This window comes from Myotis lucifugus, unplaced genomic scaffold (assembly GCF_000147115.1).
Source record: "Myotis lucifugus unplaced genomic scaffold, Myoluc2.0 scaffold_490, whole genome shotgun sequence".
NCBI classification, from domain to species: domain Eukaryota; kingdom Metazoa; phylum Chordata; class Mammalia; order Chiroptera; family Vespertilionidae; genus Myotis; species Myotis lucifugus.
The window spans coordinates 162,791-177,923 of record NW_005871538.1 but is presented as its reverse complement, the minus strand read 5'-3'; the positions used below and the strand labels follow the sequence as shown (position 1 = coordinate 177,923).

Below are 15,133 nucleotides of genomic sequence, written 5' to 3'. Positions count from 1 at the left end.
TCCAGGCTGGTTTAGTAACTGTTAATCCCAAATGAAAAAGGGTCTTTCATTTCAGAAGGTAGTGTGTCTAGAATTAATGATTTTTCTGAGGTGCCAAAAATAATAAAAATTATTGAAAATCCAAGAAAACTTAAATATAGTAGATAAGAACTTGTGGAGTGGAGTGTATACTAATCTTGGAATATGGTTTTATTTGTTTTTATTTTTCTAATATATTTTTATTGATTTCAGAGAGGGAGAGAGACAGAGAAACATCAATGATAAGAAAGAATCATTGCTTGACTGCCTCCTGCATGTCCCATGCTGGGAACTGAACCTGCAACCCAGGCATGTGCCTTGATGGTTAATCGAACTGTGACCCCCTGGTTCATAGGTCGACACTCAAGCACTGAGCCATGCTGGCTAGGCTAGAGTATGGTTTTAATGAGAAGCAAACAGTACTAAGATTTCTTGCCAAGAAAATATGTATAAGAAGATCAATTGTTTATTGAGATGATATTTATTAAAATAGGCTACTAAAATTGAAATACTAAGCTTTTAAAATGCCACATGCCCTCTGTCATAGATTAGCGTGTTATAAATGTTTCTAAAGTTAGAGAGTGCTTGAGTAAATACTTTTCTGGTTTTGAAATAGATATGATTTGATTCCAAATACAAAGTTCCAATGCAGAAATAAACCTTTTTAACTGTTCATTCAGCTATTTGGACTTTTTAAATTTAGATTCCTCAATGACAAATAATTTTCCTTTTCTTATCTCTTATCCACCCACTTACCCCGGATAAGAACGAGGACAGGCCCCAGGGTGACGGTGAGATGCCTCTGAGGAAGGTGTTGCTGACAGAGTTCAGGTCCCTGGTGGTGAGTGGCTCTGCCTCCAGAAATGCCCCCAGTGTCAGGGGTGATCAGGGTCCACTGAAGAATTTCAAGAAGTTCAGAAAGGTACGTGTTCCTTCATAAAACATCCCAGAGGGCAGTGTGAAGTGGTTTTAGAACTACTACTGCTACTAACCAGTAGTCAAAGCAGTGCCAGTTGAAAACTGGTGCTATTTCTCCTGCTTAAGACAGTTAAGGCCTGAACTGACAGTCAGTGCGTGGAACACCTAAACCGGAACCAGCCCCACTGAGACTGGACTCCTCACAGTGTGTCCCTGTCCCCCTCGCCCCTCCAGCCCCAGCGGGCGTCTGGCTGCTACCAGGTCCTCTCAGTTCTCATGCTGATCTGTGACTACCCGAAGGGGTTCTGTAACCCAGGACGTTATGAAAATAGCAGGTTTGTGGAAAATAATAGCACATTCAGTAAGAAAACGAGGCTCTGCTGGGTGGGGAGGTGAAGCCTCAGGTCCCCTGTCAAACCCCGCCGGGCAGGAGGGAGTGGCTTCATGTCCCCCGGCCCCTACACAAGGGTGCGGCAACCATTTGCATATTAGCTCTTCATTATATAGGATGCATATGTAAAGTAAAATTATAAACACATAGAGGCCCGGTGCACAAATTCGTGCACCAGTGGGGTCCCTCAGCCTGGCCTGTGGGATCAGGCTGAAACAGGTTCTCCGACATCCCCTAGGGATCCCGGATTGCAAGAGGGTGCAGGCCAGGCTGAGGGACCCCACCGGTGCATGATCGGGGCCATGGAGGGATGCGGAAGTTTGGGCAGCCGGGGAGGGACCGCGGGAGGGCTCCAGGCGTGTCCAGCCCGTCTCGCTCAGTCCTAATCGGCCGGACCCCAGCAGTAAGCTAACCTACAGGTTGGAGTATCTGCCCCCTGGTGGTCAGTGCGTGTCATAACGAGCGCTTGAGTGGCCTTAGCATATCATTAGCATATTACACTTTGATTGGTTGAACGGACGACTGGACACTTAGCATATTAGGCTTTTATTACATAGGACTAGAGGCCCGGTGCACAAAAATGTGTGCACTCAGGGGAGGGGGTGTCCCTCAGCCCGGCCTGTGCCCTCTCGCAGTCTGGGACCCCTCGGGGGATGACCACCTGCTGGCTTAGGCCTGCTCCCCGGGGGATTGGGCCTAAGCTGGCAATCAGACATCCCTTTGGCAGCCCGGCAGCCCTCAGGGGATGTCCACTTGCCAGCGGGGAGCAGACCTAAGCTGCAGTCAGACATCCTTAGCGCTGGTGAGGAGGCAGGAGAGGCTCCCACCACCACCACTGTACTGGAAGCCATCAGCCTGGCTTGTGGATGAGCAGAGCTCCCCCATGTGGGAGCGCACTGACCACCAGAGGGCAGCTCCTGCATTGAGCATCTGCCCGCTGGTGGTCAGTGTGTGTCATAGTGACCAGTCATTCCCAGTCTTTCTGCTGTTAGGGTCAGTTTGCATATTACCCTTTTACTATATAGGATAGAGGCCTGGTGCACGGATGGGGGCCAGCTGGTTTGCCCTGAAGGTGTCCTGGATCAGGGTGGGGGTCCCCACTGGTGTGCCTGGCCAGCCTGGGTGAGGGGCTCATGGCTGTTTGCAGCTGGTCACACCCCCTTCAGGGTGGGGGTCCCCACTGGGGTGCCTGGCCAGTCTGGGTGAGGGGCTGAGGGCTGTTTTCAGGCTGGCCTGCGACTAAAGCTCCCAGCCTCTCCTTTTTTTCTTTTCTTTTTTTAATTCTGGGATTTATTTACCTTCTATAATTGAAACTCTGTTGCCGTCACTGGCGCTCCCAGCTCTGAGGCCGCGGCTGGCTGAAAGCAGGTATCTGGGGTTTGTTTGGCTTCTGTAATTGAAACACTGTTGCAGCTCCAGCTCTGAGACCTCAGCTGGCTGAAAGCAGGTATCTGGGGTTTGTTTAGCTTCTATAATTGAAACATAGTTGCTTTCGGAGCTGTTGCTTTCAGGCTCAGAGCTGGGCCGCAGCAGGCAGGGAACCTTGGCTCCCTCCATCCCTGGAGCAAGCAAGCCTCCTGTTCGCTTCAGCTGCGTGGCTGCCGGCCGCCATCTTGGTTGGCAGTTAATTTGCATATCTCTCGGATTAGCCAATGGGAAGCGTAGCGGAGGTACGGTTAATTCCCCTTTTTGTCTTTTATTAGATAGGATACCCTCATTGTTACCATCAGACCTGGGTGCCTCCTCTTTTAGGAACGATTAGATCGTTATTTTGTGCATGTGGTTGTCTGTTCTTTGCTGTCTGCTCTGGGCTCCTGGCTCCACGGTGAACCTGCTCTGACAGCTCTTCCTCATGCGGTTGGTGAGATGCTGCAGGATCTTTTCAGAGGCGGTTTCTGTGGAAACAGGGTTTCTCTGGAACGGGATCTGTGTGATGCTTGCTGTGACCATGAGGTATTGGAGCTTTGTCTCTCCAATGGCAGCTGCTAATAACGTTTCCCAATTAAATGAGTGGTCTGCCCACTCTGACCGCTCCACAGGGTCTGACCTCCATTGAAGAGGAAGAACTCTTCTGCTTCGAGTGGAAGAGGGGGGTCTCCATCCCAGGGCTCCCTTACCTTCCCACCCACAGCCGGGAGAGCACAGGGGCATCCTTTATCTCTCTTCACCCAACGATATGTCTTTATTGATTTTAGAGAGACAGCAAAGAGGGAAGAGAGAGGGAGAGGATGAGAGAGAGAGAGAAACATCGATGTGAGAGAGAAATTCTCTCCTACTCACCCTGACCGGAATTACACCAGCAGCCCAGGTGTGTGCCCTGACTGGGAATCAAACACAACCTTTTGGTGCATGGACGACACTTCAAGCACCTGATCCACCCAGCCAGGGCACAGGGCATTCATGTTCCATACTCCATGTTGAGTGCCCAATTACAAACCTCGTTGTCAAAATCCAAAAGACTTATTATTTTTTTGTATTAATGAAGTTACCAAAGGAAAAGCAATAATGTTCACTGTTGGCACAGGAGTGATGAAGAGATATAAAGCAGTACATATTTCTGAAAAGTAATTTGGAAAAATTTAAAACCCTTAAAAGTATTAATATCCTTAACAAGGAATTTTTTGAGAGTATAAAAGAAATTCAACCCAAAATTTATAGGAAAATATGTTTAATATGATTATCTCTAATGAAAGAACTTGTCTGTTTTCTTTATATATCCAAATCAATGACCTAGTTGTACTTGTGCTCTTAAAATACTGCTTAATGATGACATTGAATTTAACTTTCCCTTTCCAGTTCTTGTATTGAAATTTTAAAAGTATGTCCCATAAATATTAAGAATGTATTATTTACTCCCTAAATGCATTATTACCAGTGCACTTGTTATGGGTTTTCACATATTTTTAAGCACTTCTTTATTTGTAAGCAATTAAAATTTCAATTAAAAGTATAAACTGTTGCCATCTCCAACATCTCTTGCTAGGGATGTATAAATCAGAAAGTTTAAATACTTGAATATTTGCAAGTATCAGCAGTACTTAAGCTCCGAAATCTGTAGATCACAGTATTAGACTTTAAATTATAGTGTGTGTGCTCACCTGGAGTTGCTCTAATTGGTGGATGATGTGCTAACGTGATTTTTGAGCAAAACCTCCAAATTAAAAATCTTAAATTCTCTTAATACATAAATCTAGTTATGTAACTACATCTTGGTATAATAGCGAAACATAGGACAAAAACATGGCTCTAACACAGTTACCACTCTGTCTCACACATTGTCATCCACAGGTTATATACATCTTTGGCACTTATATTACACATGATTTATAACCCTTGCTTTGTTTAAGCTCTTAAAAATGATTGTCTTAATCTGTTAATGCATTTTACCTTACTACTTGACAGGTCGCATTTTCAGGAGCAGGAAAACTCCCACAGATCATTGGAGGATCAGATCTCATAGCCCATCATGCTCGGAAGAATACAGAATTAGAAGAGTGGTTAAGGCAGGAAATGGAGGTTAGTAGAAGTGAGGCCTGGTATCTTGTTTGCTTTGCATTTTGATCCCTTGTGGCTTCCTTAAACTCTTATCTATCTATTTATTTTTGTATACTTTATTTTTATTATTGACACTATTACAGATGTCATTTCCTCCTGTTTGCTCCCCTCCACCCAACCCCTGCCCCTGCCTTCCCTCTGTCCATCACACTGTTGTCTGTGTCCATGGGTTATGTCTGTATGTTCTTTGGCTAATCCATTCACCTTCCATCCAGTCCCCTCTGACAGCTGTCGGTCTGTCCCGTGGATCCTCACCTCTGTTTCTATTTTGTTCGTCAGTTTATTTTGTTCATTAGGTTCCACATATGAGTGAGATCATATGGTATTTGTCTTTCTCTGACTGGCTTATTTCACTTAGCACAATGCTCTCCAAGTCCCTCCATGCTGTCGCAAGAGTAAATTCTTAAGAGCAAACTTAAGTGACCTGAGGTTGGTCATTCAGGAAAATGCCTGAGTTACAGTGCTGCTCATCCATTTATTTCCCTGAGATTCAGCACTGCACTTTGATCTGCAGATGCAGTCTGTTTTATTTCAAGAAAATTTTCTGTTATATCTTTCTAATTCTTTTTTTATTGATTTCAGAGAGGAAGGAAGAGAGACATAGAAACATCAATGATGAAAGAATCATTGATTGGCTGCCTCCTGCATGTTCCACTCTGGGGATCAAGCCCAAAACCCAGGCATGTGCCCTTGACCAAAAATCGAACCATGACCTCCTGGTTCATAGGTTGACGCTCAGCACTGCGCCATGCCGGCCAGGCTTCTGTTACATCTTTCAGAACATTTTTGTATTTTCTGGGTCCTATACATTCAAGACCCAACTACCTTTTATTAGCTCACTTTGACCCTCCGCATTCCTTTCTTCTGCATTCATTGTGATTTTTAAGCTCTTTCACTCTATCAGAAATTCAGATTTCAATGGTGTCTGTTCTGTTTCTTGCCAGCTATGTGACCTTGTGACCTTGGGCAAATTACTTAACTTATGTTGGCCTCCGTTTTATAGTACCTCTGCTTCATAGACTGTGTGTGAGGACTAAGTAAGGTTCCACATGTAAAGTATCTGTAACAGTGGAACAGTCAGTCTTAGCTATTTCTAATTTATTTAATTCTGAAATGGTGTTATTATAGTTCTCAGATTGTTGGCATAGCATTCGTTTCCTTTTAGTGTGTTTTTTTATCATTTAACTTTCTTACTGCTTTTACGTCCTTGTTAATTTGTGTATTTTTTAATCTTAAGTTATTGTTTTTTGCAGATTAGGTTCTTCATCTTCTTTGGCAGGTTCTGTTCTGTCTCCCTTTCCCCTCTAGTATGTGGAGTGGCGTTGCTGTTTTCATTTGTCAGCAGCTGTTTAAAGTGACCTGTCCAGATACGCTCTTTGCTGTGTGAAGTGTCCTGGGCCATCTTACGTAGGGATTACATTCTAAAGCCAGTTTGTGAGCCAGAAGTTGAATGTAGTTGAAGTTACTCCCACGCCTTAGCTTGCTCCTAGAGAACAGGATTATCTGGTGGGTCCACACGTCCGTCCCCGTGGCAGGTGCTTGGCAGAGGCCCAGGGGAGACCCGTCTAGTCCTGTAGCCTGAAGACCTGGAGTCGAGGAGAGGGAGGGCTCAGCTGGAGCCTGGGCACTGGTCCTGGGGCTGGAATGAAGTGGGTGCCAGCACAGTGCGTCCTGTCCCAGAGGAGAATTTCCTGGCTCTTCCTGTTTACTGACATGTCCGGGATGTTGGTCAGTGTCGGTCCCACTGACTCCCCTCCTGCCACCCGTCCCTCCCACAGCCCCCCCGCAGTCCTCTCTTTCCTGCTCAGGCAATTCTTTCCCAAATGTAGGGCATCAGTAAGAAGTCTCCGGTTCCGTCAGTTCTGTAGCACCTTTGAATGGAGTGGGTTAGTGTCAGGAGTCTGTCCCCTCAGTCTCTGGTTCTCTGTGTGGCCACCTTGTGAAGCCCATGCGTGGACCCTGCTCCCCTGACTGGGAGAAGGATGGTGCAGCGCCTGACTTTTTCCTATTTTTTGTTTATTTCGTTAGAATTGGGAGAGGGAGACCTTGTGTTCTAGATTTGTTCCACCGTATCTCTCTTCTTTTTGCTCAAGCAATTTTGGGTGCCCTGGGGAGGATTTGGGGTCTAAGATAATAGTGGTGACTTTCTTCTCCTACGTGGCTGCAGCTCTGTCTGTCTCAGCTCCCTGGGCTGTCCGCTGCTCAGCTACATCCCCCACCCTGGTTCTCCCAGCCCTTCTCCCTCTGCTTCTGCTGCCGCCCGTGGCAGTTACCCTGATTGGGAGTCAGCTCCTGAGGTTTTCTTGAATTTAGTATATTGTCACTCTGTGCACTAAACATTGTAATTCTTTGAACTCTATTCAACCTGATTTGAATATGGAAAGATTGTGAGATGTATTTTTCCCAAACCCTTAAAAAATATCAGTACTACAAGGATTTCTATTTCTTAATACTATTTTATTTAGTGGTTGTACTAAAGTATATAAAATAAAGCTGATTTTCTTTTACTGTAGTACTTTATTTTATTTTTTTAACATGTATTGTTGAAAGTATTACATATGTCCTCCTTTCTCCCCCATTTACCCACTCCAGTTTGCCCTCACCCCCCACCCCAGGCCTTAAGCTCCCTATTGTCTGTGTCCATGGGTTTTGGGTATATGCATAAAAGTTCTTTGGTTGATTACCTCCTAATCACCCACCTCCCCCACCTTCCCTCCGAGATTCCATACTCTGTTCCATGCTTCCATGTCTCTGGATTCATGCAGTTCATCAGTTTATTTTGTTAATTAGATTCCACATATGAATGAGATCAGTTGATACTTGTCTTTCTCTGACTGACTTATATCACTTAGCATAATACTCTCCAGGTCCCTCCATGATGTCTCAAAGGGTAAGAGATCCTTCTTTTTACTGCTGCATAGTATTTCATGGTGTAAATGTACCACAGCTTTTTTATCCACTCATCTACTGATGGGCACTTGGGCAGTTTCCAGATCTTAGCTACTGTAAATTGTGCTGCTATGAACATAGGGGTGCACACATTCTTTCTGATTGGTGCTTTGGGTCTCTTAGGATATATTCCTGAATTGGGATCACTGGGTCAAATAGCAGTTCCATTTTTAATTTTTTGAGGAAACTCCATACTGTTTTCCGTAGTGGCTGCACCAGTCTGCATTCCCACCAGCAGTGCACTAGGGCTTCCTTTTTTCCACATCCTCACCAGCACTTCTCATTTGTTGATTTGTTGATGGTAGCCATTCTGAGAGGTGTGAGGTGATACCTCATTGTCATTTTAATTTGCATCTCTCTGATGATCAATGACTTTGAGCATGTTTTCATATGTCCCTTGGCTGTCTGTATGTCCACTTTGGAGAAGTGTCTCTTTAGGTCCTTTGCACGTTTTTTAATTGGATTGTTTGTCTTCCTTTTGTTAAGTTGTATGAGTTCCTTATATATTTTGGATATTAACCCTTTATCAGGTGTATCATTGCCAGATATGTTCTCCCATACAGTGGGTTCCTTTTTCATTTTGCTGATGGTTTCTTTTTCTGTGCAGAAGCTTTTTATTTTGATGTAGTCCCATTTGATTATTTTCTCCTTAGTTTCCTTTGCCCTAGGGGATGTACCTGCAAACATATTGCCATGAGAGATGTCTGCTATTTTGCTGCCTATGGATTCTTCTAGGATGTTTATGGTTCCCCAACTTACATTAAAGTCTTTTATCGATTTTGAGTTTATTTTTGTGTATGGTGTAAGTTGGTGGTCTAGTTTCATTTTGTTTGCATTATCTGTCTAATTTTCCCAACACCAAGACTGTCTTGACTCCATTGCTCTTGCCTCCTTTGTCAAATATTAATTGAGCGTAATGGCTTGGGTTGATTTCCGGGGTCTCTGTTTTGTTCCATTGATCTATATACTGTTCTTGTGTCAGTACCAGGCTGTTTTGAATATGGTGGCTTTGTAGTATAACTTGAAATTTGGTATTGTGATTCCTCCAACTTTGTTCTTCTTTCTCAAGATTGCTGTGGCTATTCGGGGTCTTTTGGGTTCCATATAAATTTTTGGAGTATTTGTTCTAGATCTGTGAAATATGCTGTTGGTATTTTAATAGGGATTGCATTGAATCTATAGATTGCCTTGTGTAGTATAGACATTTTAATGATGTTGATTCTACCAATCCATGAACATGATATATTCTTTCACTTGTTTATATCATCTTCTATCTCTTTTTTCAATGTCCTGTAGTTTTCCGAGTACAAGTCTTTTACCTCCTTGGTTAAGCTTATTCCTAAGTATCTTAATTTTTTGGTTGCAATGTAAATGGGATTGTTTGTTTAGTTTCTCTTTCTGAGAATTCATTATCCTATATAATAAAACACTAATATGCAAATCAACCAAACAGCAGAACGACTGGTCACTATGATATGCACTGACCACCAAAAGACAGACGCTCAACACGGGAGCTGCCCCCTGGTGGTCAGTGCACTCCTACAGGGGGAGCACGGCTCAGCCAGAAGCCAGGCTCACGGCTGGTGAGCACAGGCTCAAGGCTGGTGGCAGGAGCCTCTCCTGCCTCTGCAGCAGTGCTAAGAAGCAGCAAGCCGAGTGGTAAGGAGCAGCAAGCAGGCGGGCAGTAAGGAGCAAGGGGTCCCGGACTGCAAGAGGGCACCGGCCGGGCTGAGGGACTCCTCCCCCACCACCACCCAGTGATTGAATTTCGTGCACTGGGCCTCTAGTTGGTGTATAAAAAGCCATCGATTTTTGGTTGTTGATTTTGTATCCTGCTACATTGCCAAATTCATTTATTAAATCTAGCAGTTTTTTGGTGGAGTCTTTAGGGATTTCTGTGTACAATATCACGTCATCTGTGAATAATGAGAGTTCTTCCTTTCCAATTTGGATGTCTTTTCTTCTTGTTGTCTGTTCTCTGTGGCTAGGAGTTCCAGTGCTATGTTGAATAAGAGTGGTGAAAGCAGGCATCACTGTGCGGAGTCTGGTTTCTTTGGTTGGCAGAAGTCACTGCAAGGTTTTGGTCAGCATCCAGTAGGGTTGGACCTTGGGAAAGTGCCCTCAGCACAGGGTTTCTTAGGTCCTAACTCTGCAAGGAGCTTTAGTTTGATGAGTTTGAGTTTAAAATTGCTTTGTGGGTGAGGTAACTCAGCAGCAGCTCCTGAGCCCTGATTTGGGATAGCGAGGAAGGGAGCCACTTACCTGGATAGGTGCTGTGGGTGAAGGTGAGGGGAGCATTGCCACTCAGCCCCTTCATCAGTGGTATGACCTCAAAACACTTAAGTTCAATTGAGTACAAGGATTGTGCCGGGGGAAAAGGTTTCAAAGCCCAGCAGGCTAGCAGTGTACATTGTGGTTGCCTTGGGAGACTGGCTGTGGAGGTTGTTTGATTAGAGGACTTTGCAGCAGCAAACAGAAAGGGTCTATTGGCGGGGAGCGGTTAGAGCCAGAACTTGGCATCGGGTGCCCTCCTGCATGTGGAAATCCCAAGACTGGCCACCCAGTATAGCAATTCATTACTGTACATGCATCATTGAGAAATGTTTCAAAGTATGTTCATTTTCACAGGTGCAAAATCAACAAGCAAAAGAAGAGTCCCTTGCTGACGATCTCTTTAGGTAAGTTGAATTTAAGCTTTCTCATGAATCTTAGAGAGATCTATATAAAATTCAGTTCTATTCATAGAGATTAAGTATTTTCCTTCTGTCCTTAGAAATAGAGGCTTCACCTAAAGAATGTTTTGTTTTTAATATGTATTTCTTTTTACGACATGAGCACCTCTTAGTTTGGTTACTGGATATAGCTTCAAAGTTTGGGATTCACTCAGTTGTACTGTACCCCCGGATATTTAAAATATGTGGGGGAGCACTCAGGTCACAGAAGGCTCCTGAGCTGGGCTCGTAAATTTGTGAGATTCTCAACTGGGTAGAGTTATGAGTAAATAGGTTTTGAATCAAGATAAGTAAAATACCAGACCATTAGTTGAATTTTAATTGGCACAAGTATAAAAACAAGAGGCTGGATTAGAATTTCAAAGTAGGTTCTTGTGAGAGATTTAGCAGAGTTATAAGGGGCGATTATAATTTAATTCTGATTTAACATAAATTCAGCATCTTACAGGCCCAACAAACCTTATAATTCACTTTCAAATACTCGTAAAATACTATATTGTATGTAGATACTTGTTAGTGGAGAATAACATTTTCCCAAACTTATTTAAAGGCAAATGAAGGTAATCTATTTTTGAGTCTGTTTTACAGCTGATTTTTTAAATTTCATTATTGACAATATGAGTCATTCGTCAACATGGTGACAGACAGTGTTCATTTCTCCTAAGTAGTCAAAGGAGCCAGCCTGCTGCCCAGCTGCCTCTAATTGCTAGGGTAGAAAATGCTGTGAAGTAATTTTACTTTAGGCTCACTATTGCTCTTTTGTGAAAATAGTATATTTTAATTGGGGGTGGGGAGGAACTATGCTAGAAGAAGTGTAAACACATTTATTTTTAAACTGTTGTTTCTGTTAATTATTTAAATGCTTTGATAGATTATTTTTTGTTTTCGATGCTTTATTTTTTACCAAATATTAATGAAAGCAACATCAAAGTGATCAATGAAAGTAAAAATGTCAGTGCTTAATACAGGATGCTAAGGATAAAACTGGCATTCTCATTCTGTTTGGTGACGTGATTATATTTTGAAAACCCTTTAAAAGTGAAAGAAATGTCATCATTTATCTAAATATTATTTAACCCATTTCTTTCTTTGCAGATACAATCCTAACGTAAAAAGGAGAAGATAGATACCTGAGGTTGTTATAAAGAAGCCATGGGAAAACGTTTCCTGCCCACATACTTCCTGTTTCCTCTGGATTCGGGGGTTTAAGTTACAAATGCTCTGTGACCTGAATTTGTTAAATAAAATGCACAAAACTCCATTTCTTCTGTGTGACAAGTAGTATGGTTTGTTGTTACTGAGCTGGGTGTCCCTCTGCTTTAAGTCAGTTTTTGTAAAGTACAAATGGTAAGAGATGAGTATCTCACCTCTTACAGGAATTTTTTTCATTTTTCAATTTAGTTTTTATTTATTATTGAGTTTATAGTCACAGTTCATAATTCTAAAAAGATAAAAAGGGTAAGGATTAAAAAGACTCCCTTCCACGGAACACTGTCCCAGCTATTGGTTCCTCAGAAAAAAAATCTACAATACTCATTTCTTAGGTCTTTCCAGAGATTTTAATGCCTATTCAAATTTCTGTGCATATTATCTTTCAGTACTTTCCTACAAAACAATAGCATAACAAGTCCAGTGTCCTGCACCTTACTGTTCCCACTGCACAGACTGGAAGGCCGTGGGTGTATCGGAACGATGGTTTTCTTTTCCATTATGCAGGAGTCGCTCCTGAGCCGACGCCGGAGAGATGACTGCAGATGAGGCTGTCCCCACACAGTCTAGTCTGGGAGCCTGGAGACTGCCTCAGGCTCGCGGATTAATCTCTCAGGAGGGAGAGACCTGTTTGTGGTCTTACCGAGCTGGGTGTGCCTCTGCTTTGAGACCTAGTTTTTGCAAAGTACAAATGGTAAGACTGTCTTCTTTCTACTTTAAAGGGACATGGTAAGAAAAGAAAAAAAATGGATGTCTTTGCTTTCAAGTTTTGTGATGTAAGAACTTAGCCACACACTAGAATTACGGTACAGTCCTTCCGTCCATCTGAGGGTCAGTGTGCATGTCCCAGGAAGCAGAACAGGGTCTTGATGCTCACTGAAAGCTTCCTGGGTCACATCCGTTCTGACACCTCACAAGCCTGCCATCGCAGGTGATAGAGCACAGCCTGGAAAACGACCCAGAAATTAACTTGTGCCATTGCTGGGTCTTCATGGAAGATGGGTAAGAGCAAACTTTTGAGTCAAGGGGATGTTAACAGTTCTTAGCCTTGCCTAGAAACCATCTTTATAACAAAGTCATTTCAATTTAGCAGTGACATTAAGAAAAACATCCAATTCATTCAGTGCTCAAAAGAACAGGCCAGCAAGAGTGCTCAACCCAGTGTTCTCAGGATAGTGCACACTTTCCAGTAGAGGTAACTTTCATATGAAAAGTTACCATTATAATAAACTAAAGCTGCATCTCATCATTTCTAAAATCATTAAACTTAAATCAGACATGATAGCTATCAAAAGTATAAGAATTCACCAGTTTATCTGAAACAGCTAATTGTAGAGGCAAGTATGTTCTAAATGGATTTTAAGGTAAATTATGATCCTGTGAGCATACAACATTGCAAAAAGATGGACAGAAAAATACTAACACTTTAGTCCATTTTCTAATATTAAGAAAAAATAGAATTAGGTATTCAATAAACACATCTACCAAAAAAGAGAGACTAGAGAAAGACTGAGAAATTGTTTGCTATGGAGAATGTCAGAGGACTTTTTCGTCCAACACTAAAATTCTGGGGATTTGTATGGAAATACAGACATTAAGCACATCTAAATACATAAATAAGTGAAGATAAAGCATACAGTTCAGTAAGTAACCTTAGAAATTTGTCATCTGTAAACAAATTTCAAAGTGATCTTGGGAATGGAAGACAAGTTTTAACATTATTTTCAACTTTAGTCTTTAATAATTATGGCAGTACCCAAGTGGTATAACAATATTAGAAGAACTTAAACAGAAATTAAGCCAGTGTTCACACAGGAATAAGTTTCATTCAAAATTTACTGAATTGCAAATTATTATGTTAGTTAAGTAGAGAAATCTCCAAAAAATATCTTGGCAAGTTCCTGGATGTCTAAGTGTATGCCAACATTATTGAACTGTTTAAAGTATTAGCAGCTAAGAATGTGAAGTATGTCAAGTTTTCAATAATAAAAATATTTTTAAAAGATCAGCATATTTGATAATAAATTAGATTTATACAATTGTTAATTTCAAAGTAAAGAAAACCTGAGTTGTAAATGCCGCCTATCCCCACCCTACTTCATGTCCCATGTTGTTTTAGACCCTGTGTCTCAACCTTTAACAAGCATACACATTCCTTGAGAATATCGCTGAGACGCAGTTTCTGATGCACTAAGTCTGTGGTGGGGTCTGAGCGTCTACGCTTCTAACAAGCTACAGAGCGAGCTGAGGCTGGGCTTTGGACCACCTCTGAGTAGCAAGATGACCCAATATACAGTGAGGACGATTTCTAGCCTACTGACAGTTTGGTTTTATAGATTCAGGCTATGTTTTGGAATCAATCATAACCAAAAATGACCACAAAAAGTACTTCGTGGAAGAAAAGAGTGTTTTAGTTAAGTGAGAGCTTAAAGTATACCAAATTGGCATGTCTGTCTGATAGTGGCACCTCTGGTACATTACAGCAGTGATTTTTCAACCAGTGTGCTGTAAGAATTTTTAAAATATGCATTACCTATTTAGTCAGGGGCACTGGCCTCTTTTCCTTTAGATTGTCAAATTTAAAAATGATAACAGTCAACACAGTAGCTTTTCAGTGTGAATGTCCTGTCTTGAACCATAAATAGGTCAGATAATAGAGTTGCATCTTATCAGTCATGTTGCATAATAATGTTGAGTCTGATTTGTTAATTCTTGGTACCAGAAATCCTTACATGCAAGTATAGGTGCCTGATTTTTTAAAGCCACTGTGGAGCCTTGGCCAGTGCTGCTCAGTTGCTTAGTGTGTCCAGTGCACCAGAAGGTTGCAGGTTTGATCCTTGGTCAGGGTGCATGCAGGAGGCCACCTGTCTGTTTCTCTCTCTCTCCTCCTCCATTTCTCAAAAAAAAAGTCACTGGAGCAAAAAGGGGTAGGTAATTACTATTTGTTTTTATAAATCAAAATTATACTTATTTCTCCCCTGCTGGCATGGCTCAGTGGTTGAGTGTGGACCTATGATCCAGGAGGTCACAGTTCGATTCCCATTCAGGGCACATGCCCAGGTTGTGGGCTCAATCCCTAGTGTGAGGCATGAAGGAGACAGCTGGTCAATTCTCTCTCATCGATGTTTCTATCTCTCCTGCTCCCTTCCTCTCTGAAATCAGTTTTTTTAAAAAGATATTAAAAAATATATCTACCTATGTTTTTGTCAGATCAGCAAAAAATCCATTTTTTGGTGTGCCATAGAATTTTAGTAATTAGTTTGTGTGTGCCATGAAATAAAGTTATACCAAGTTCTTGTAACTTTAAAAAATAGTTACTATTGCCTGAGACTCTCCAATGAATTCAAGCCAGTACACGGCA

General features: G+C 42.2%; 1 protein-coding gene across 5 annotated transcripts in view; it reads left to right on the top strand.

Moving 5' to 3' along the window:
- The window catches only part of NBN (nibrin), a 47,655-nt gene extending 35,829 nt beyond the window's left edge, over positions 1 to 11,826 (top strand). For 4 of the 5 annotated variants that reach the window (XM_014445952.2, XM_014445951.2, XM_014445956.2 and 1 more), the window contains 4 exons: positions 785 to 940; positions 4,730 to 4,843; positions 10,460 to 10,509; positions 11,659 to 11,826. In XM_014445952.2, the coding sequence (XP_014301438.1) occupies positions 785 to 940; positions 4,730 to 4,843; positions 10,460 to 10,509; positions 11,659 to 11,689 (351 nt within the window). In that variant the 3' untranslated portion in view covers positions 11,690 to 11,826. The remainder of the gene's footprint in view (positions 1 to 784; positions 941 to 4,729; positions 4,844 to 10,459; positions 10,510 to 11,658) is intronic. The other variant, XM_014445954.2, reaches the window with a different exon arrangement.
- Positions 11,827 to 15,133: the final 3,307 nt, after the last annotated feature.